Raw genomic sequence first — 21214 nt, forward strand, 5'->3', positions numbered from 1 at the left:
ATATTTTAAATCAAACACGGTAAAATGTATTTTCGAATAATTCGACCTGTAATGTGATTTATTTTCATAGCTAGTACGACTCAATCGCGCACCCCTTGAAATCAGGTGGTACGTTCCATAGCTCTCTGTTTCCCCGGAAGAAAGCAGTTTGCTTTTACCACTTGGGAAGTGATCAACCGTGAAAGTACATGATCTACTCGCATAAAAAGAAATACAACTCTTGGAATTCAAGGTTTGCATAAAATATTCACATAATTATAATATCCAAAAAGGTGTTGTAACAGGTGGATGAACTGACGTAAACCTGTGGCAAATATTTAGCTAGCCAACAACGGCTAATTTTCTGACTTCAAGTTCTGTTGAGAAACTAACTTCGCTAACGTTGCTAGTTAACATTCCAGCTAATTGTTTCCATTGTTTTGGTCGAATTCAACTGATCTCTGTACCCCATGTATTCTATCTAGATGGTCCGACGTATTCGGCTCTGTTGGCTTTTGAACATCATGACAGAAATAACCTGCGAACTGTTTAGCTGGATGTTAGCTACCCGCGTTAGTTGGCTAGTTAGCGAGCTAATTAGCTTACATTTTTAGCTAACTCTGGCTAGCTATGTCTTAATCTTGTTGATAACTACAAAAAAGCAAAGCCCCAGTCGTGTGTATTGTTGTGCTCTTTATACACATAACGTTAGTCACTTTTGTGGTTGATTAATTACATGTATAGATTTAGCCAGATCGAGATTATATTGCTTGTTTCACTTAACGTTAGCTAGTTAGTTAACGTTAATTGATTGCCAAATAACGTTCATCTGGTAAATTAATGTGACATTTTAAAACCTGCATTGTTGGGATGGTTTGTAAGCAAGCATTTGGCTGTAATGTTACACCAGTTGTATTCGGGTCATGGGATGAATATAATTTGATTTGGAACATCAATGCATATGGTTAGCCTTTGCTTTGGCTTCGCAATCGCAGTTAACATTGCCAGTTAACGTTAGTACTCATGCTAGACCTGTCATACGAGATCTTGTATATTTTTTAATTGGTTTTGATAACAACCGTTCTTCCGTACTTTGGCATTGTACTATAGTTAATATTTAGACAAGCTATCTAGCTAGTTACCAGGTACAGTGGGTTTATGAATGTTTCTCTCCGTTCTTCCTTACGGTGACGCAGTTATTCGGACCAGTGTTTAACGTTAGCTAGCACCTACGACAACAATTGCGAGAAACTCCTGCATGTGTGTCGATGAATATCGTTATTTGTTGTAGTTCTATGTACGTTAACTGGTTAGCTAGCTAGTAGAGTAGCGATCATTGATGTGTCAACCCCCTGTCAGAACAACCTCAATTCGTCGGGGCATGGACCCTACAAGTTCTTGACAACAAACCTGTGAGCCTGGAACCAACTATAATACCCCATTCAAAGGCACTTAAATATGTTGTCTTGCCAATTCATCCTCTGAATGGCGCACATACACAATCCATGTCTGAATTGTCTCAAGGCTTAAAAATCATTGTTTAACCTCTCTTTTCCCCTTCATCTACACGGATTGAAGTGGATTTAACAAGTGACATCAGTAAGAATTAATATCCTTCACCTGGATTCACTTGGTCGGTCATGGAAAGAGTTCTTAATGTTTTGTACACTCAGTGTATTCACATGCACGCCACACACAGCCTAGTTTCAGCAAGAGCGTGCCTCTCAATTGGTTACATGGAACAGCTCACAAAATAATGGTAGCCGGGAAACAATGGGTATGCAAAGCAGGTATTGAAAAAGTTTTGTCTAGTCTTGGTTGAATCTTTGCAAATTCAGTCATCATGCGCTGTTTGAATTAATATTTCCTAAGGCCTTCCCAATTTAATGTTGACTGCAAAGTAATCCTACCTGGCAGAATTATATTGGATTTTTGTCCATTTGGTTTTCAAACTGACATCACATGTACTGTACTGTAGGCCTACATTGTACAGAAACACAGAAAATGAGAGTATAACCACTTCTCCAGGCAGCACTACACCACTGCAGCTACTGTCTATTGAATGGGCTAAGGTCCACATTGAATGATATCTGTTTGTTTAGGCTAGCTAGCTGCTTCAATATATAGCCAATTGGCTAACATTAAACATGGGAGTTATCTGATCTGTGGTTTACGCCTTGTCTGGCACACAACCGCGAAAACCACTTACACAAGACAAAGATAGCTTGCCAGTATATTAGCTAATATGTCATTTCCCCTCTCCCTCACTCTCTCTCTTGCTGTAGGATAGTACACAGTGTTCGGACTGGCTGGCGAGGCAGATCTACAGACAATATCACATACGCTGGACAGATTTGTAAGTTAACAGACTCATGAGTGAACTTTTGGGATGGCCCAGTACTATAGCTAGTTGAGCCACTGCCAGAGCGGGGGCATTCTAAGAGTTGATTAGCTATGTGATGTGACCATACCGTCTTGTCTTTATGTATGCTTTATAATGTTATTGTACTATGTAGTTCATCACATCAAGTCTCACTGTGAACTGTGTTTTTATTATAGAATCTTATAGATTTGAATGGACAAGGAGACCAGAAATACATAGGTACTTCTCCTATATACTATCTGTAAATAGTATACTGTTTATGGTATGGCTTTCGGCTGGGTGAGATGACATTCAGTGTGTGTGTGGACCCAGCCCAGCTAGTTAACCCGTGTGGTGACTCCGCGATGCCTGTGAAGAAGAAGAGGAAGTCTTCAGGGTCAGATGACCCGGGACTCAGGAAGTGTAAAATCACCTGGTGAGGAACACTACCCACTACCCGTCACCCCTGCTCCTCAATCACCACCCCTATCCTCCTTCTCCTCACCACCCCTCACCTACCAATACTACCCTCCTTCTCCTCACCCACCTCTTCTGCTCCTCACCTCACCACTTTTCCCACCATCCTCCACTATTGGATGATTGATATCCCCCCGCCCCACAGATACTGCTGTATTTAGAGCTGTAGTGGAACTCTGCCTCACCCAACCCTCCTCTTCACCCATTCCACCGTGTGTGTTGCAGCTGCTGCTTGCTGGCTTTGCTCTGTGCAGTGAGCCTGGCTGCTTGACTAAAAGAACTCAACACTCAGCACATATTTGTCCCCTTATGCAACACAGACCTCAGTCAGTCCACAGGAAAGTAGAGGGGGAGGAGTGTGTGTGACACTGAATATCCTGAGAACTCCTCTAATGCATTTGTCTGAGTCTGTTGAGTGACCATGTTCTATCCCGCGTTGTAGTTTCTGACTGTGTTCTCTATCCCGCGTTGTAGTTTCTGACTGTGTTCTATCCCGTGTTGTAGTTTCTGACTGTGTTCTCTATCCCGCGTTGTAGTTTCTGACTGTGTTCTATCCCGTGTTGTAGTTTCTGACTGTGTTCTATCCCGTGTTGTAGTTTCTGACTGTTCTCTATCCCGCGTTGTAGTTTCTGACTGTGTTCTATCCCGTGTTGTCGTTTCTGACTGTGTTCTATCCCGTGTTGTAGTTTCTGACCGTGTTCTATCCCACGTTGTAGTTTCTCACTGTCTTCTGACCCGCGTTGTAGTTTCTCACTGTCTTCTGATCCGCGTTGTAGTTTCTGACTGTGTTCTGACCCGCGTTGTAGTTTCTGATTGTGTTCTGACCCGCCTTGTAGTTTCTGACTGTGTTCTGACCCGCCTTGTAGTTTCTGACTGTGTTCTGACCCGCCTTGTAGTTTCTGACTGTGTTCTGACCCGCCTTGTAGTTTCTGACTGTGTTCTGACCCGCGTTGTAGTTTCTGACTGTTCTGACCCGCGTTGTAGTTTCTGACTGTGTTCTATCCCGCCTTGTCGTTTCTGACTGTGTTCTATCCTGTATGTTGTAGTTTCTGACTGTGTTCTATCCTGTATGTTGTCGTTTCTGACTGTGTTCTATCCTGTATTTTGTCGTTTCTGACTGTGTTCTATCCAGCCTTGTCGTTTCTGACTGTGTTCTATCCCGCCTTGTCGTTTCTGACGGTGTTCTATCCCGCCTTGTCGTTTCTGACTGTGTTCTATCCTGTATGTTGTAGTTTCTCACTGTGTTCTGAACCGCATTGTAGTTTCTGACTGTGTTCTATCCTGTATGTTGTAGTTTCTCACTGTGTTCTGAACCGCATTGTAGTTTCTGACTGTGTTCTATCCTGTATGTTGTAGTTTCTCACTGTGTTCTATCCCGCCTTGTCGTTTCTGACTGTGTTCTATCCTGTATGTTGTAGTTTCTGACTATGTTCTATCCTGTATGTTGTAGTTTCTCACTGTGTTCTGACCCGCGTTGTAGTTTCTGACTGTGTTCTATCCCGCCTTGTCGTTTCTGACTGTGTTCTATCCTGTATGTTGTAGTTTCTGCAGACCCCAGGCTCCAGGCCGGTTGATCAGCCCAGAGGACCAGTTCTCCAATAAGAAATGTCTGGCCTGGTTCTACGAGTACACAGGTACAGTGCCTTCAGAAAGTATCCATACCCCTTGACTTATTTCTCACCCATTTACACACAATATCCCATAATGACAAAGTGAATGCATCTTTTTAGAAATATTAGCAAATTTACTGAAAATAAAACACAGAAATATCTCATTTACATAAGTATTCACACCCCTGAGTCAGTACATGTACACCTTTGGTAGTGATTACAGCTCTGGGCAATGTTCCCACAATTATTTTTCAGCACTGAGCAAATTTCTGGTCTGCTGAGCACAAACTTGAATATTGTGAAAATTCTGTGCAACTTGTGGCGGGTGGTGCGTTTACTGTGAACACTGAGGCTGTACCCGCTTTAAGGTTATAACAGTGGCCTAGTAGGCTACTGTGGCTATTTGATCATAATGTAGGTCTAGAAGAGTGGCCTACCATAACAAACAATAGAGAAAATGTATCCCAAAATGTATTCAGCCTACAGTAGCAGCCAATGTGTGGTGTTCAATGTAGGCCTACATTCTATGAGACTTTTGAAAAAAACATTTATGGATTGACACTAACCTGTTTATCCACTTGTCCTTCAGACAAGGTGGCTGAACATGTTGTGGTGTTTGATGCAAGAAATCACTTTACAAAATAAAATGCATTGTTATTCCCTTACCAATATTACAGAGAATTGAGACAAATGATGCTACCCTCTGCCTATTGGTTACTTAGCTTATTCAAGACTCTCAAATTGCCCCTTAAAGACAGAAAAAAGCTATGTACCTGACTGGCATTTCAAAGATGGCTAGAAATGCACCTGTTTTGTGCTCTTGTAGGATGAAACCACTCCCCCATTACTGACTAGAAATGAGCTATAACTGAGCTAATAACTTACTTACTAGCAAAGAATATGAACAAATGTACATAACTGGCTACATGCAGCTTTTGCTTTGATCTCAAAACAAGCACATCTACTTGTGACCACTCATGCTCTAAACACAGTCCAGTTCAAAGTGAATGGCACAGATCCATATATGGCAATGGACTATTTGCATATAGGAAAACTGAAGCTCTGATTGGTTATGCTGCACCGGTCTGTGTAGAGTCATGACTGTCAATGCAATAGAATCTGTAGTTTGTTTCAGTATGTTGCATTGAAAGGGGATAATATTGCGTTGATTTGATGATAATTCTTACAGTAGAGGAAAATTGGCTATAAGTCTTTCTGGTAAGTCTCTAAGAGCTTTGCACACCTGGATTGTACAGTATTTGCACATTATTATTTTTGAAATTCTTCAAACTCTTGTCAAGTTTGTTGTTGATCATAACTAGACAGCATTTTCAAGTCTTGCCATAGATTAAGCCAATTTAAGTCAAAACTGTAACTAGGCCACTCGACATTCAATGGCATCTTGGTAAGCAAGTCCGGAGTATATTTGGTCTTGTGTTTTAGGTTATTGTCCTGCTGAAAGGTGAATTTGTCTCTGTGTTTGTTGGAAAGCAGACTGAACCAGATTTTCCTGTAGGATTTTGCCTGTGCTTAGCTCTATTCCGTTTTATTTTATCCTAAAAATAACTCCCTAATCCTTGCCGATGACAAGCATACTCATAACATGATGCAGCCACCACCATGCTTGAAAATATGAAGAGTGGTACTCAGTGATGTGTTGTTGGATTTGCCCCCAAACATCATGCACATCATGCTTTGTATTTAGGACATAAAGTTTATTTCTTTGCCAAATTCTTTTAAATTTTATTCTAGTATCTTATTGCAAACAGGGGGCATGTTTTGGAATATTTTTTATTCTGTTCAGACTTCCTTGTTTTTACTCTGCCATTTGTTAGTATTGTGGAGTAACTACAATGTTGTTTATCCATTTCTCCTATCACAGTCATTAAACTCTGTAACAGTTTTAAAGTCACCATGGTGAAATCCCTGAGCGGCTTCCTTCCTCTCCGGCAACTGAGTTGGGAAGGATGCCTGTAGCTTTGAGTGACTGGGTGTATTGATACACCACCCAAAGTGTAATTAATAACTTCACCATTCTCAAGGGGATATTAAATGTCTGTGTTTGTTCATTTTTAACCATCTACCCATAGGTGTCCTTCTTTGTGAGGCATTGAAAAACGTCCTTGGTCTTTGTGGTTGAATCTGTTTAAAATTCACTGTTCGACTGAGAGACCTTACAGATAATTGTATGCGTGAGGTACAGAGATGAGGTAGTCATTAAAAAATCATGTTAAACACTATTATTGCCTTAAGCACATGTTTACTCCTGAACTTTAGGCTTGCCATAACAAAGGGATTGAATACTTAATGACTCAAGATATTTCAGATTTTGGTTTTTAATTTTTCATTCATTTGTAAACATTTAAAAAAAAAAATGTAATTCCACTTTGATATTGTGTGTAAGCCGATGACGCAATCTGTTTCAATTTTAAAACTAGGCTGTATCACAACAAAATGTGGAAAAAGTCAAGGGGGTGTGAATACTTTCTGAAGGCACTATGTCATATCATGATGGTCATAGGTTGCTGTATTAACTGTTGATACACACTCTGATTAGAACTCTTTAAGTCACAAGGAAAGCTCAAGTTGATTATTGGTCACTAAGTATTGAGTCATTTATACCATTCTATGTGTGTTTTGTGCATGTTTCCCGTGTGTGTGTGCCAGGTCCAGATGAGGTGTTGGGTCCAGAGGGGATGGAGAAGTTCTGTGAAGACATTGGTGTGGAACCAGAAAACGTTAGTCTTCCTCTTTTTTCTCTTCACCCACTCATCATCCATCGTTGATAATTATGATGCATATTCTCTCTCTTCCCCCCCTCTTCCCCCCCCCCTCTCTCTGTCCCTCTCTCTTTTTCAGATAATCATGTTAGTTTTAGCCTGGAAACTAGAAGCACCAAATATGGGATTTTTCACTAAGGAGGAGTGGCTTAAGGGAATGACTTTACTACAGTGAGTAACCTTGATTTACCACATCGCATGTCTGTTTCTGGCGCTTCTGATTCTATAGGTGTGACTGGGAAACCGCTTCTGATTCTATAGGTGTGACTGGGAAACCGCTTCTGATTCTATAGGTGTGACTGGGAAACCGCTTATGATTCTATAGGTGTGACTGGGAAACCGCTTCTGATTCTATAGGTGTGACTGGGAAACCGCTTCTGATTCTATAGGTGTGACTGGGAAACCGCTTCTGATTCTATAGGTGTGACTGGGAAACCGCTTCTGATTCTATAGGTGTGACTGGGAAACCGCTTCTGATTCTATAGGTGTGACTGGGAAACCGCTTCTGATTCTATAGGTGTGACTGGGAAACCGCTTCTGATTCTATAGGTGTGACTGGGAAACCGCTTCTGATTCTATAGGTGTGACTGGGAAACCGTGTTTGTTTGTGACCCCACCCTCCTCCTCTATAGGTGTGACTGGGAAACCGTGTCTGTTCCTGATGCTTCTGATTCTATAGGTGTGACTGGGAAACCGTGTGTGTTAGTGACCCCCCCCCCTCCTCCTCTATAGGTGTGACTGGGAAACCGTGTGTGTTAGTGTCCCCCCCCTCCTCCTCTATAGGTGTGACTGGGAAACCGTGTGTGTTAGTGACCCCACCCTCCTCCTCTATAGGTGTGACTGGGAAACCGTGTGTGTTAGTGACCCCACCCTCCTCCTCTATAGGTGTGACTGGGAAACCGTGTCTGTTTCTGACGCTTCTGATTCTATAGGTGTGACTGGGAAACCGTGTCTGTTTCTGACGCTTCTGATTCTATAGGTGTGACTGGGAAACCGTGTGTGTTAGTGACCCCACCTTCCTCCTCTATAGGTGTGACTGGGAAACCGTGTGTGTTAGTGACCCCACCCTCCTCCTCTATAGGTGTGACTGGGAAACCGTGTTTGTTTGTGACCCCACCCTCCTCCTCTATAGGTGTGACTGGGAAACCGTGTGTGTTTGTGACCCCCCCTCCTCCTCTATAGGTGTGACTGGGAAACCGTGTGTGTTAGTGACCCCACCCTCCTCCTCTATAGGTGTGACTGGGAAACCGTGTGTGTTAGTGACCCCACCCTCCTCCTCTATAGGTGTGACTGGGAAACCGTGTGTGTTTGTGACCCCCCCTCCTCCTCTATAGGTGTGACTGGGAAACCGTGTGTGTTAGTGACCCCACCCTCCTCCTCTATAGGTGTGACTGGGAAACCGTGTGTGTTAGTGACCCCACCCTCCTCCTCTATAGGTGTGACTGGGAAACCGTGTTTGTTTGTGACCCCACCCTCCTCCTCTATAGGTGTGACTGGGAAACCGTGTGTGTTTGTGACCCCCCCTCCTCCTCTATAGGTGTGACTGGGAAACCGTGTGTGTTAGTGACCCCACCCTCCTCCTCTATAGGTGTGACTGGGAAACCGTGTGTGTTTGTGACCCCACCCTCCTCCTCTATAGGTGTGACTGGGAAACCGTGTTTGTTTGTGACCCCACCCTCCTCCTCTATAGGTGTGACTGGGAAACCGTGTTTGTTTGTGACCCACCCTCCTCCTCTATAGGTGTGACTGGGAAACCGTGTTTGTTTGTGACCCACCCTCCTCCTCTATAGGTGTGACTGGGAAACCGTGTTTGTTTGTGACCCCACCCTCCTCCTCTATAGGTGTGACTGCATAGAGAGGTTACAGGGGAAACTGGACTACCTGCGCAATCAGCTCAACGACACAATCATCTTTAAAAACATCTACAGATACGCCTTCGACTTTGCCAGAGTGAGTCCTCTATCACTGGTCCATAGTCAGGAAATGGTTTGACTTCCTGAGGAGAGGGTCTGGATGGCAGATGTACTTACATTATCTCTCCCTCTTTAACATCTCTCTTAACTCTCCATCTGCCTCTCCTTCTGCTCTTCTTCCCCTTCTCTCCCCCAGGATAAGGACCAGAGGAGTCTGGACATGGACACAGCTAAGTCCATGCTAGCGTTGCTACTGGGGAGAACATGGCCACTGTTCCCCGTCTTCAACCAGTTTCTGGAGGTAACACATTTACATTACATTTAAGTCATTTAGCAGACGCTCTTATCCAGAGCGACTTACAAATTGGTGCATTCACCTTATGACCTCCAGTGGAACAGTAGTGCATCTAAATCTTTTCAGGGGAGGGGGTGAGAGGGATTACTTTATCCTATCCTAGGTATTCCTTAAAGAGGTGGGGTTTCAGGTGTCTCCGGAAGGTGGTGATTGACTCCGCTGTCCTGGCGTCGTGAGGGAGTTTGTTCCACCATTGGGGGGCCAGAGCAGCGAACAGTTTTGACTGGGCTGAGCGGGAACTGTACTTCCTCAGTGGTAGGGAGGCGAGCAGGCCAGAGGTGGATGAACGCAGTGCCCTTGTTTGGGTGTAGGGCCTGATCAGAGCCTGGAGGTACTGAGGTGCCGTTCCCCTCACAGCTCCGTAGGCAAGCACCATGGTCTTTAGCGGATGCGAGCTTCAACTGGAAGCCAGTGGAGGGAGCGGAGGAGCGGGGTGACGTGAGAGAACTTGGGAAGGTTGAACACCAGACGGGCTGCGGCGTTCTGGATGAGTTGTAGGGTTTAATGGCACAGGCAGGAGCCCAGCCAACAGCGAGTTGCAGTAATCCAGACGGGAGATGACAAGTGCCTGGATTAGGACCTGCGCCGCTTCCTGTGTGAGGCAGGGTCGTACTCTGCGGATGTTGTAGAGCATGAACCTACAGGAACGGGCCACCACCTTGATGTTAGTTGAGAACGACAGGGTGTTGTCCAGGATCACGCCAAGGTTCTTAGCGCTCTGGGAGGAGGACACAATGGAGTTGTCAACCGTGATGGCGAGATCATGGAACGGGCAGTCCTTCCCGGGAGGAAGAGCAGTTCCGTCTTGCCGAGGTTCAGCTTGAGGTGGTGATCCGTCATCCACACGGATATGTCTGCCAGACATGCAGAGATGCGATTCGCCACCTGGTCATCAGAAGGGGGAAAGGAGAAGATTAATTGTGTGTCGTCTGCATAGCAATGATAGGAGAGACCATGTGAGGTTATGACAGAGCCAAGTGACTTGGTGTATAGCGAGAATAGGAGAGGGCCTAGAACAGAGCCCTGGGGGACACCAGTGGTGAGAGCACGTGGTGTGGAGACGGATTCTCGCCACGCCACCTGGTAGGAGCGACCTGTCAGGTAGGACGCCAAGCGTGGGCCGCGCCGGAGATGCCCAACTCGGAGAGGGTGGAGAGGAGGATCTGATGGTTCACAGTATCGAAGGCAGCCGATAGGTCTAGAAGGATGAGAGCAGAGGAGAGAGAGTTAGCTTTAGCAGTGCGGAGCGCCTCCGTGATACAGAGAAGAGCAGTCTCAGTTGAATGACTAGTCTTGAAACCTGACTGATTTGGATCAAGAAGGTCATTCTGAGAGAGATAGCGGGAGAGCTGGCCAAGGACGGCACGTTCAAGAGTTTTGGAGAGAAAAGAAAGAAGGGATACTGGTCTGTAGTTGTTGACATCGGAGGGATCGAGTGTAGGTTTTTTCAGAAGGGGTGCAACTCTCGCTCTCTTGAAGACGGAAGGGACGTAGCCAGCGGTCAGGGATGAGTCGAACACAGCTGTGTGGTTCCTGCATTGACTCGCTCCAAATATCAATCTCCTTCTCTTCTCTCGCTGTCCTCCTCCCTCCCTGCTTTTCTACACTCTTCCTCCACCCCCTCGCTTATCTCTCGTCCCCTGTAGCAGTCCAAGTACAAGGTGATGAATAAGGACCAGTGGTATAACGTCTTAGAGTTTAGTCGTACAGTCAGCACAGACCTCAGTAACTATGACGAGGATGGAGCCTGTGAGTACACACACTAAACCACACACTAAAAAACATACACACACACTAAAACCCATACATACACAGTCCCTCACGCTAACACTACTCTCTCTCTGCAGGGCCAGTGTTATTGGATGAGTTTGTGGAGTGCCAGAAAGCTCGGCTGGCAGCACTATAGGGGAGGACACTCGCCAAACCGCAGAAGAGGAGAAAGAGGGAGCAGGAAAGCGAGAGAGAAGCACACATGAGGATGTTCTGCCTCCATTTGAAATATACAGAAACGGCACACACACCTTTCATGGACTGTGCACACACACACGCGTACAGTGTCACGGAGCGCACACACACTTCCAGTGATGGCCTCTGTGCTTCGTGGGACAAACAGTGAATTTCTCTCTGAAGAGACTTTTTCAGTGTTAATTTAAACAAGTTCAACAAGAAGAAAATAACTAAAGATGAACTATTTTTCATATGTATTGCATCTGTGGCCACAGTTCTCTAGCCAGTGTTGTTAAGATCGACTGGGGAATTTTTCTGTTTCATTTAACATTTTTTTTCCATTCATTTGAGTCTTACCTTGTTTATAGTGTCTTCAGAACAAGAATAAAGAATGGAATTGTACCAAACCTGCTTCTAACCTCCTCGCTACAACCAAATATACTGGGCTGTGATTGGTTCTACCAAATGAATTTACCAGATACTTTTGTCTTACGGTCTGGTGGATCAAAATGTCAAACATGGCCTTCGTTAAAGGTCCAACGCAGCCGTTTTTATGTCGATATCAAATGAATTCAGGGTAACAATTAAGTATCTTACTGTGATTGTTTTAAATTAAAATGATAAAAAAGAAACAAATAACTTAGCAAATAGCGATTATTCAAGCAAGATTTCTGCTAGGACTGTCGGAGTGGGGAGGGGAAAACGAAATGTTATTGGCAGAGAGATTTGGAACTCTATCTTATTGGTCTATTAACAAATTTACTGCCTGATGATGTCACCAGACAGGCCAAAACTCCATCCCACCAAGACAGGCTGAAATTTCAGGCAGTCTTTGCAAACAGCTCTTACACTTAAAGGGCATCATAATTTTCACAATTTCACAGTATTATTCCAACCTCAGTATGGAAATATACACGGAGTGTAAAAAGCATTAGGAACACCTTCCTAATATTGAGCTGCACCCTGTTTTGCCCTCAGAACAGCCTAGATGCCACGACAAATTGACTGTACGGGGTTGAAAGCGTTCCACAGGGATGCTGACCCATGTTGACTCCAATGATTCCCACAGTTGTCAAGTTGGCTGGATGTCCTTTGGGTGGTGGAAAATTGATGGACACGGAAACTGTTGAGCATGAAAAACCCAGCAGCGTTACAATTCTTGACACTCAAGCCGGTGAGCCTAGCAACTACTACCATCTTTTGTCTTGTCCATTCACCCTCTGAATGGCACACATACACAATCTATGTCTCAAAGCTTATTAATCCTTTAACCTGTCGTCTCCCCTTCATCTGCACTGAAGTGGAGTTAACAAGTGACATCAATAAGGGATCATAGCTTTCACCTGCATTCGCCTGGTCAGTCTATGGATAGAGCAGGTGTTCCCAATGTTTTGTACTCGGTGTATATAAAATAGAGGGAAATGAACCCAATAGAATGAACACGAAACAGTCCCAAATCATTAGCCATCAGCTTAATATTTAATCAATCGCCTCCGAACACTTCCTCCTGTATTGTCTACCTCTAATTTGTGTACCCCTGTCTTGCAGTTGTGTGATTCGGCCAAATAATTATATTTTTGTTCACTCTAACATAGGCCAGACTATAGTTGTTATTCCAGGCGTATTAGTGCTATGTGCAATCATAACCTGGGGACAAGGTTAGAACCAAATACACAGGGACTAACTTTAAATTAACAATCAATCAAATGTATATATAAATCCATTTTTACATGAGCCGATGTCACAAAGTGCTATACAGAAACCCGGCCTAAAACCCCAAACGGCAAACAATGCAGATGTAGGAGCACGGTGGCTAGGAAAAACTCCCTGGAAAGGCAGGAACCTAGGAAGAAACCTAGAGAGGAACCAGGCTCTGAGGGGTGACCAGTCCTATTCTGGCTGTGCCAGGTTAAGATTATAACACTGCATGGCCAAGATGTTCAAATGTTCATAGATGAACAGCAGGGTCAAATAATAATAATCACAGTGGTTGTAGAGGCTGCAACAGGTCAGCAACACAATCATCCAGATAATACTAATCACAGTGGTTGTAGAGGCTGCAACAGGTCAGCAACACAATCATCCAGATAATAATAATCACAGTGGTTGTAGAGGCTGCAACAGGTCAGCAACACAATCATCCAGATAATAATAATCACAGTGGTTGTAGAGGCTGCAACAGGTCAGCAACACAATCATCCAGATAATAATAATCACAGTGGTTGTAGAGGGGGCAACAGGTCAGCAACACAATCATCCAGATAATAATAATCACAGTGGTTGTAGAGGCTGCAACAGGTCAGCAACACAATCATCCAGATAATAATAATCACAGTGGTTGTAGAGGCTGCAACAGGTCAGCAACACAATCATCCAGATAATAATAATCACAGTGGTTGTAGAGGCTGCAACAGGTCAGCAACACAATCATCCAGATAATAATAATCACAGTGGTTGTAGAGGCTGCAACAGGTCAGCAACACAATCATCCAGATAATAATAATCACAGTGGTTGTAGAGGCTGCAACAGGTCAGCAACACAATCATCCAGATAATAATAATCACAGTGGTTGTAGAGGCTGCAACAGGTCAGCAACACAATCATCCAGATAATAATAATCACAGTGGTTGTAGAGGGGGCAACAGGTCAGCAACACAATCATCAGATAATAATAATCACAGTGGTTGTAGAGGGCAACAGGTCAGCAACACAATCATCCAAAGTGAACATTTACTTGTAATGTTTTATTTCCAATTGCTTTTACAAAACAATAATGGAATCTGATGGATGTGATGACAAGTCAAAATCTTAAGTGTGTCTGGGAATTTGTGTGTGAGAATTTGCGATTGAGAAAATGTTTCACAATGGAGTGAAATGGTGAGGCACTATCCAGTAGGAAACACACATTTTTGTTTTCTGTTTCAAACAATTTTGGTACATTGTCTCTGTATGCCTGACTGAACATGACCCAGATCTTTCTGCTCGGGCTGCATCTATCAAGTTTAGGAGGGCTGATCTTGAACCAGTTTAGCCTTTTATATCATAATGATTAAGATTATATGGACAGGTTAGGACTGGATCATTTATCAGCAGCTCTACTCTGACACACTTTATGAATACAGGCCTAGATCTTGTATGTCATATCTCCAGTTGAAAGACTGGTCTCTCTTGGCCCTGGGATGGGCTGGCTGGACTGGCTGTGTCCCTCTCCTCAGGGTCTGAGTCCTGGGGGTCTGAGTCTCGGCCCAGGGGGTTCTGTGGGTCCATGGGGCTGGCGGTGGCAGCAGCCATGATGGTGTTGAGCCTGGTGAGGGACAGCGAGCGCTGCTTGGCCTGGGGAGCAGGGGAAGTACGTTCCATGGGGACGGGGTTTGGCAGGTGACTATAGCGATGCCCCTCCTCATCGTACTGGTACAGACGAATCACACGGCTCTGTCTGGCGGGCCGGGGAGGAGAACACCTTCTTCTCCCGCTGATACCTCCCCGTGCCTCTCCACTCCCCCCTCTCTCACCCCAAAAGACCCTTCTGAATCACTGCTACTATCACCTCTAAATCCTCCCTCTTCAATCTTTCCATCACTCTCTGTCTCCTTACACTCTGTCCTCCCCTTCTTTCCCTCTCTCCCTTCCTCATTCTCTCTTCTTCCTTCCTCCCTGTCACTTTCATTCCTCCCCTCCTTTTCCTCTCTCCCTTCCTCACTGTCACTTTCATTCCTCCCCTCCTTTTCCTCTCTCCCTTCCTCCCTGTCACTTTCATTCCTCCCCTCCTTTTCCTCTCTCCCTTCCTCACTGTCACTCCTTTTTCCTCCCCCACTCTCCTGCTCTTCTCTTTTCCATCTGTGCTGCCTCCCACCTCCCTCTCTTCCTCTCCTCCCCTCCCTCCCTCCCTCTCCTCTCCTCCCTTCCTCTCCTCCCCTTCCTCTTCTCCTCCCTCTCCCTCCCCTCTTCTCCTCCCCTCTCCCTCCCCTCTTCTCCTCCCCTCTCCCTCCCTTCCTCTCCTCTCCCCTGGTAGAAGCCCTCCAGGTAAGCAGTCTCTTCATGATGTTTGCCCCTGAAGCTTCTCTGAGGTTTGGCTGGTGGAGATGGGCTTACATTCTCCATGGTAACGCTTATCGTCGAGGCAGGGTAATCCTCATCCTCTTGTTCCACATCCTTCCGGAATGCCACGCTGACTGTTTCACCATGGTTACGACGTTCCTGTCCTAGCGAACGCACCCAATTCACACACCTTAGAGAGGAGTTGTGGTCAAATATATCTGTATTTAATATTGATGCTGTTTAAATGGGGAGTTCAGTGTTTTACAGCTATACTACTGTCACAGAAAGCAGTCTATGGGCCAAGAGAAACTAATCCATGGTTCGGTTTTCTTTAAACAACCACTACAAGTTTCAACTAACCATGATTTAGTTTCTCCTGGCCCATATTCTACTTTCAGGGTGAGGACCCATCTAACATGAAGTTGTAAGATACTGAACTTCTTCTTCATCGAATGTAAAATAAAGGGGAATAGATGTTGACTAACAGTTGAATAAATGTTTAATATAGGTAGACAAAGCAATGCACCTGTCCAGTAATGTCCTGCTCAAAGCTCCAGAGCTGAACCCCACCAGGAACGTCACCACTACTGATGCTGCCACCGCCGCCGCAAACACACCGTCAGAAACCACGGCAACATTCCTCTCCTCTGCATGACCACCCAGAATACTCCTGACCGCCCTCCTGTGTTCGACAGCATGGTCCTGTGAACTGCTGGCAGTCCTGAGGGAGGTAAAGAGTGAATGAATGTATGAGTCCCAAATGGCACCCTATTATATAGTGCACTACTGTATTAACACAGCATGACTGCCTTACAACAGTGCTTACAGCAGGTAGGGTGTGAGTGTAGTTTGTCCTCCGGCCAGTAGGAGGCAGTAGTACAGCCCGCTGTGGTGAGGAGAAGCAATGTGGATCCGCAGGCTACCATCTCGTTGCATAGAAATCACATCCTTCTGGTTGGCATGAAGACTGCTGTTCTGGACCCGACCGAAAGGGGTGTGCCAGTACTGGACCACTCCTACACACACACACCAGTATAACAGGGGTACGTGGCATTCCACAAAGGTAGTCTTTTGTGTGTGTGTTTTATCTCACCTGCATGTGTTGTGTTCATGCAGGTCAGTGTGAGGCTCCTCCCTTTGTGAACTCTGACCCTAGAGGTGTGGCTTAGGGTTAGACTGACCACACCCATACAGAGGGCTGAGCCAATCAGCAGAGCTGCTGGCAGCAGAGACCCCAGAATTCTTCCCATTCCCACAACTCTACACACACACACACACACAATAAGGACAATGTTTCTCAGAATGCCACAAATACCTCATCATATATGGATCCATGTCAAGTAACATGTTTTTATATTCAACAAATAATAAAGCAATCAATCAATAAATCAATTAACCAATCAAACAAGTATTTGATATAGTTTCTCTTGGCATAGTCCTTCATTGAAACACATTGTGTGAATAAGTAATAGTCTTCTGGGAAAAATAATATTACAATACAATGATCCTCATCACAATATCATTATGACTTACTGTGTAGTTTGTTCTGTATATCTCCTTATACAACAAACCGTCTTAAATTAAATTAACAAGTTAGATGTTTCATGTCCATCTCCCCCGTTGTCGGATGTGAATGTTGTCTTTCTTCAGTTTAGTATAGTGTAAAGTGCAGTTTCTCACATGACTTTTCATATGTCCGGTGACTCCGGTACCTTGGGGTTAAACATTAATGACACAGCGTCACCTCGGTCACTGGCTCTACTCCACAGTATATTACGCTGCTGTCGTTTCACCCGATGGCCACCGGAGGGCGCTGCAGTACTGTAAATACCACAGGCGTGAAAAACATGTTGTTTCCAAACAAACTGTACTGGTTAGATGAAAGTTTTACATTGTTTCCAGAATGGCAAATTCACCGATCTGCTGCATAGTGGCTGATGTCTACTGGCTGCAATTAGATTTGTTCAAACAGACAGTTAGTGTAAAAAGATCAGAATTGGGCTGCTTGTGTAAACGCAGCCTAAACGCATGCTACAGTGCAGGCATACATCTTCGAAAACATTGTACACCAACATTATATATTTATTTGTGCGTTTTGAAACGAATTAGATTGGTTTGCGAAAATGTTTTAGGAGTGGAAATTCTTTATGAAGAGTGAGGTGAGGCGTTTTGCCCACAATCTAACGGAAATGGGGTCCAAGTAAGATAAACGTCACACATTTTTTTTAAATGACTAGGCAAAAATAGACTAGATTTATTCTCAAATGTTTTATATGAAAAACAGTTGGCTCCAGTTAATATTTAAGAGCTTTGATTTCAACTTGATCATGTCACTGGAGCAGTAGTTCCAGTCGGCACTAAAATAAAACACATGTTTCGGATCAACATAGTCAGGGAACCAGAGTAGCTTGAGCTCAGCTCCAGCCGTTAAGACACCCTCCCCTGTGCGTGTGTGTGAGAGAGAGAGATAAAGAGACAGCAAGTGAGTCCCGAGGAGCTCATGCACCAGAAGAGCAGCCACCAGGAGGGAACAAAGGGATCACTCCGACTGAAGCCCCAGTAGGACAGAAACGAATACGTCATCGAGGGAGTCAACTCTTCCAAGGTAAACTAGGCTAATTAAAGCAGACCGTCGGTTTGACGATGGATGAACATACTTCAACTTTTCTCGAGCATAGCCTACAGCAAATATGGATACTTTTGAACGTATCTGAACTTTTCTAGAGCATACGATTTTACCAACCGTCAGCCAAGTACAATGATATTCCATGATGTAGGCCTACTTCACATCAACGGAGTTGAGCGCGGACTGGAGCTCGGGTGTAAACCTAAAATGATTTTTTTAAAAATCCAAAACAGGACTTTTTTTTTTAAATAAAAACGTGATTTTGTGATGTCAGAACTCCAGTCCGCCCACACAAGTCGTTGTGCAACTCCGTTATTGTGAAGTACAGTACATCATGGAGTTTACTTGGCCACCAACTGTGTTCAGCAAGTATAAAACACGTGTTTTCGCGCGTCATTGCAGTTAAATTGCCTACTATCTCCGTGTGTGTGTGTGTGTGTGGCTGGAGAGCAGAATACAAAAAATGATTGCAGTCAGAATGCAGTGTAACTGCATCCAAAATAAATATTTTTTTTCCTCAGTAATTTTGAAGTATAACTGCAGTTGTTCTGCAATTACTGCTTCCAAAATACCATAGTGGACTGCAGGTACGGCACTTTTAATGCAGGTTCAAAACCGTAATACTTTTTTAGTAAGAGTTTCCTCCCAGCAGCTGCAGCATCTGTAAAATGTGTTTACAATTTCAGTAGTGTTTAGACTTACTGAGCAGAGCTACTACCTTTGGCCCAGGCTGTGGAGGTCTGTTATGAATCCTGACATTCTTTCTCTCTCCACCCCCCACCTCACTTCTCCTCAGTTCTAAAGCCCGATGAGTCATGTAGGACTTCACTGTTCAATGGGACGGTTGTAGTATAGTTTGTCTCTGCCAGTTCAGTCTGCCATGTCTGTTACGGTGTTATGCCTGAAGAACACCCACACATCGTGCCAGTCACAGCCTCGGCTAACATTGGGTTGGTGTTGTGGTTAGAGTAGCTAGCAGATTGTAATGGGCTAATGTGGTCCTCCATAAGCCTCTACTGTTTGGCGTGGCACAGAGCATTTTAGACTTAACTTGGTGATACTATCTTCGTTCTCGGTTCAGCTAAACATGTATCTTCTGAAAAGTTTAAGTCCAGTTGCAGGTGGTTCGTTTGAATTTGAGAAAATGCTCCGTTATTAAATACATACATGTTTTGCTCCGTGATGTAATCCAACTATGTGTATGCTGCCATCTTGTCTATTTCAAATCTTCTCTCATTGAGACCGGTGGATCATGATTAGGCTACTGTTGGTCTTTCTAGTGGTAAAGATAGATGCAAAGAGTGATACATGATGAGTTTGGGATAGAGCGAATGGTAGTATGGAGAAAGAAAGGAAAGAGACGGACAGTGAGACAGAATGAAAACAAACAGGCGGCGCAAACGGGAAGAAGAATGTACGTAAAAGGACGAAGAGAATGAGCGCGATAGAGATGGATTTGGAAGGGACAGAGAGTAGTAGTGATTTTGACAGTACCCAATAGTCCCCTTCCCAGACAGAACCCACAGCTAGGCTGGCCATGTTCCATTCATACCTGTAGTCCCCTTCCCCAGTTCCTACTCCCTCAGATTTGTAAGGAAGAAATGGGTATAGGTAGTACCGTGACAGCTCCATCTAGACCTCCAGTAGACTAAGTCCAACCAGTAGCAGTGCTTGACTGAACTGCATACAGTATTCCTGTAGTAGTATACACCGAACAAAATATAAATGCAACATGCAACAATTTCAAAGATTTTACTGAGTTACAGTTCAAGGAAATCAGTCAAATGAAATATGTTCATGAGGCCCTAATCTATGGATTTCACATGACAGGGCATACCCACTGGGGAGCCAGGCCCAGCCAATCAGAATGAGTTTTTCTCCACAAAAGCAAAAGACAGACAGAAATACTCGTCAGCATCCACCTATACACAGATGATGAAGCCGGGTGTGGTAGTCCTGGTCTGGCATGGTTACACGTGGTCTGCAGTTGTGATGCCAGTTGGACGTACTGCCTCTGTATACACTCTATATACATCAATGATGTCGCTCTTGCTGCTGGTGATTCTCTGATCCACCTATACACAGACGACACCATTCTGTATATTTCTGGCCCTTCTTTGGACACTGTTAGCTAACCTCCAGATGCGCTTCAATGCCATACAACTCTCCTTCTGTGGTCTCCAACTGCTCTTAAATGCCAGTAAAACTAAATGCATGCTCTTCAACCGATCGCTGCCTGCACCTGCCCGCCCGTCCAGCATCACTGCTCTGGACGGTTCTGACTTAGAATATGTGGACAACTACAAATACCTAGGTGTCTGGTTAGACTGTAAACTCTCCTTCCAGACTCGCATTTAAGCATATTCAATCCAAAATTAAATCTAGAATTGGCTTCCTATTTCGCAAACAAAGCATCCTTCACTCATGCTGCCAAACATACCCTCGTAAAACTGACTATCCTACCGATCCTTGACTTTGGCGATGTCATTTACAAAATAGCCTCCAACACTCTACTCAGCAAATTGGATGCAGTCTATCACAGTGCCATCCATTTTACCACCAAAACCCCATATTCTACTGACCACTGCGACCTATATGCTCTCGTTGGCTGGCCCTCGCTTCATATTCGTTGCCAAACCCACTGGCTTCAGGTCATCTATAAGTCTTTGCTAGGTAAAGCCCCGCCTTATCTCCGCTCACTGGTCACCATAGCAGCACCCACCCGTATTTATTTAGCTCCTTTGCACCCCAGTATCTCTACTTGCACATTCATCTTCTGTACATCTACCATTCCAGTGTTTTAATTGCTATATTGTATTTACTTCGCCACCATGGCCTATGTATTGCCTCTCTGATCCTACCTCATTTGCACACACTGTATATATATACTTTTTTTCTGTTGTGTTACTGACTGTATGTTTGTTTATTCCATGTGTAACTCTGTGTTGTTGTTTGTGTCGCACTGCTTTGCTTTATCTTGGCCAGGACGCAGTTGTAAATGAGAACTTGTTCTCAACTAGCCTACCTGGTTAAATAAAGGTGAAATAAAAAACGTTTTTAAAAAAGCCACATTTTCTAAAACAATGTTGGAGGCAGCTTATGGTAGAGAAGTTAACATTCAATTAT

The 21214-nt window shown here is 44.3% G+C and overlaps 3 protein-coding genes across 7 annotated transcripts in view; 2 read left to right on the forward strand and 1 right to left on the reverse strand.

The window, feature by feature from the left end:
- The first annotated feature begins 124 nt into the window (after positions 1-124).
- On the forward strand, positions 125-11830 carry LOC115141745 (DCN1-like protein 5). 3 transcript variants are annotated; one of them, XM_029680910.2, is made up of 11 exons: positions 212-232; positions 2265-2335; positions 2539-2581; positions 2675-2777; positions 4361-4452; positions 7096-7166; positions 7288-7379; positions 9050-9158; positions 9318-9422; positions 11123-11225; positions 11324-11830. In XM_029680910.2, exons 4-11 carry the CDS (start codon positions 2707-2709, stop codon positions 11380-11382), a joined length of 702 nt encoding a protein of 233 aa, XP_029536770.1. In that variant the 5' UTR covers positions 212-232; positions 2265-2335; positions 2539-2581; positions 2675-2706; the 3' UTR covers positions 11383-11830. The 3 variants fall into 3 exon arrangements, with proteins under 3 accessions (XP_029536768.1, XP_029536769.1, XP_029536770.1); XM_029680908.2 differs by lacking the exon at positions 2539-2581 and having other exon boundaries at positions 125-232; XM_029680909.2 differs by lacking the exon at positions 2539-2581 and having other exon boundaries at positions 125-232; positions 11126-11225.
- Positions 11831-15393: 3563 nt separating this feature from the next.
- LOC135559680 (uncharacterized) lies at positions 15394-17723 on the reverse strand. 2 transcript variants are annotated; one of them, XM_065000311.1, is made up of 5 exons: positions 16996-17723; positions 16556-16722; positions 16289-16478; positions 15989-16183; positions 15394-15626 (listed from the first exon to the last, which is right to left on the reverse strand). In XM_065000311.1, the coding sequence occupies exons 2-5, from the start codon at positions 16710-16712 to the stop codon at positions 15611-15613; spliced, it is 558 nt and encodes a 185-aa protein (XP_064856383.1). In that variant the 5' UTR covers positions 16713-16722; positions 16996-17723; the 3' UTR covers positions 15394-15610. The 2 variants fall into 2 exon arrangements, 1 of the variants encoding a protein (XP_064856383.1); XR_010458521.1 differs by having other exon boundaries at positions 15394-15652; positions 16289-16722.
- A 237-nt stretch (positions 17724-17960) lies between these two features.
- The window catches only part of LOC115141747 (calpain-5-like), a 29147-nt gene continuing 25893 nt past the window's right edge, over positions 17961-21214 (forward strand). Inside the window, exon 1 of one of the 2 annotated variants that reach the window (XM_065000310.1) lies at positions 17961-18067. The gene's annotated coding sequence lies outside the window, so the exon portion shown is untranslated. The remainder of the gene's footprint in view (positions 18068-21214) is intronic. The other variant, XM_029680911.2, reaches the window with a different exon arrangement.

The sequence above is a fragment of the Oncorhynchus nerka genome, linkage group LG14 (assembly GCF_034236695.1).
Source record: "Oncorhynchus nerka isolate Pitt River linkage group LG14, Oner_Uvic_2.0, whole genome shotgun sequence".
Classification (NCBI taxonomy): domain Eukaryota; kingdom Metazoa; phylum Chordata; class Actinopteri; order Salmoniformes; family Salmonidae; genus Oncorhynchus; species Oncorhynchus nerka.

Bases quoted from the DNA above. Each gene is read 5' to 3' on its own strand.
- LOC135559680 (XM_065000311.1), bottom strand. From the start codon at position 16,712: ATGGGAAGAATTCTGGGGTCTCTGCTGCCAGCAGCTCTGCTGATTGGC. The intron at 16,479-16,555 runs GTGAGATAAAAC...GTGTGTGTGTAG, and splicing joins CATGAACACAACACATGCAG to GAGTGGTCCAGTACTGGCAC. The intron at 16,184-16,288 runs GTAAGCACTGTT...TACCTCCCTCAG, and splicing joins ACACTCACACCCTACCTGCT to GACTGCCAGCAGTTCACAGG.
- LOC115141745 (XM_029680908.2), top strand. From the start codon at position 189: ATGATCTACTCGCATAAAAAGAAATACAACTCTTGGAATTCAAG. The intron at 9,423-11,122 runs GTAACACATTTA...CGTCCCCTGTAG, and splicing joins TCTTCAACCAGTTTCTGGAG to CAGTCCAAGTACAAGGTGAT. The intron at 11,226-11,323 runs GTGAGTACACAC...CTCTCTCTGCAG, and splicing joins CTATGACGAGGATGGAGCCT to GGCCAGTGTTATTGGATGAG.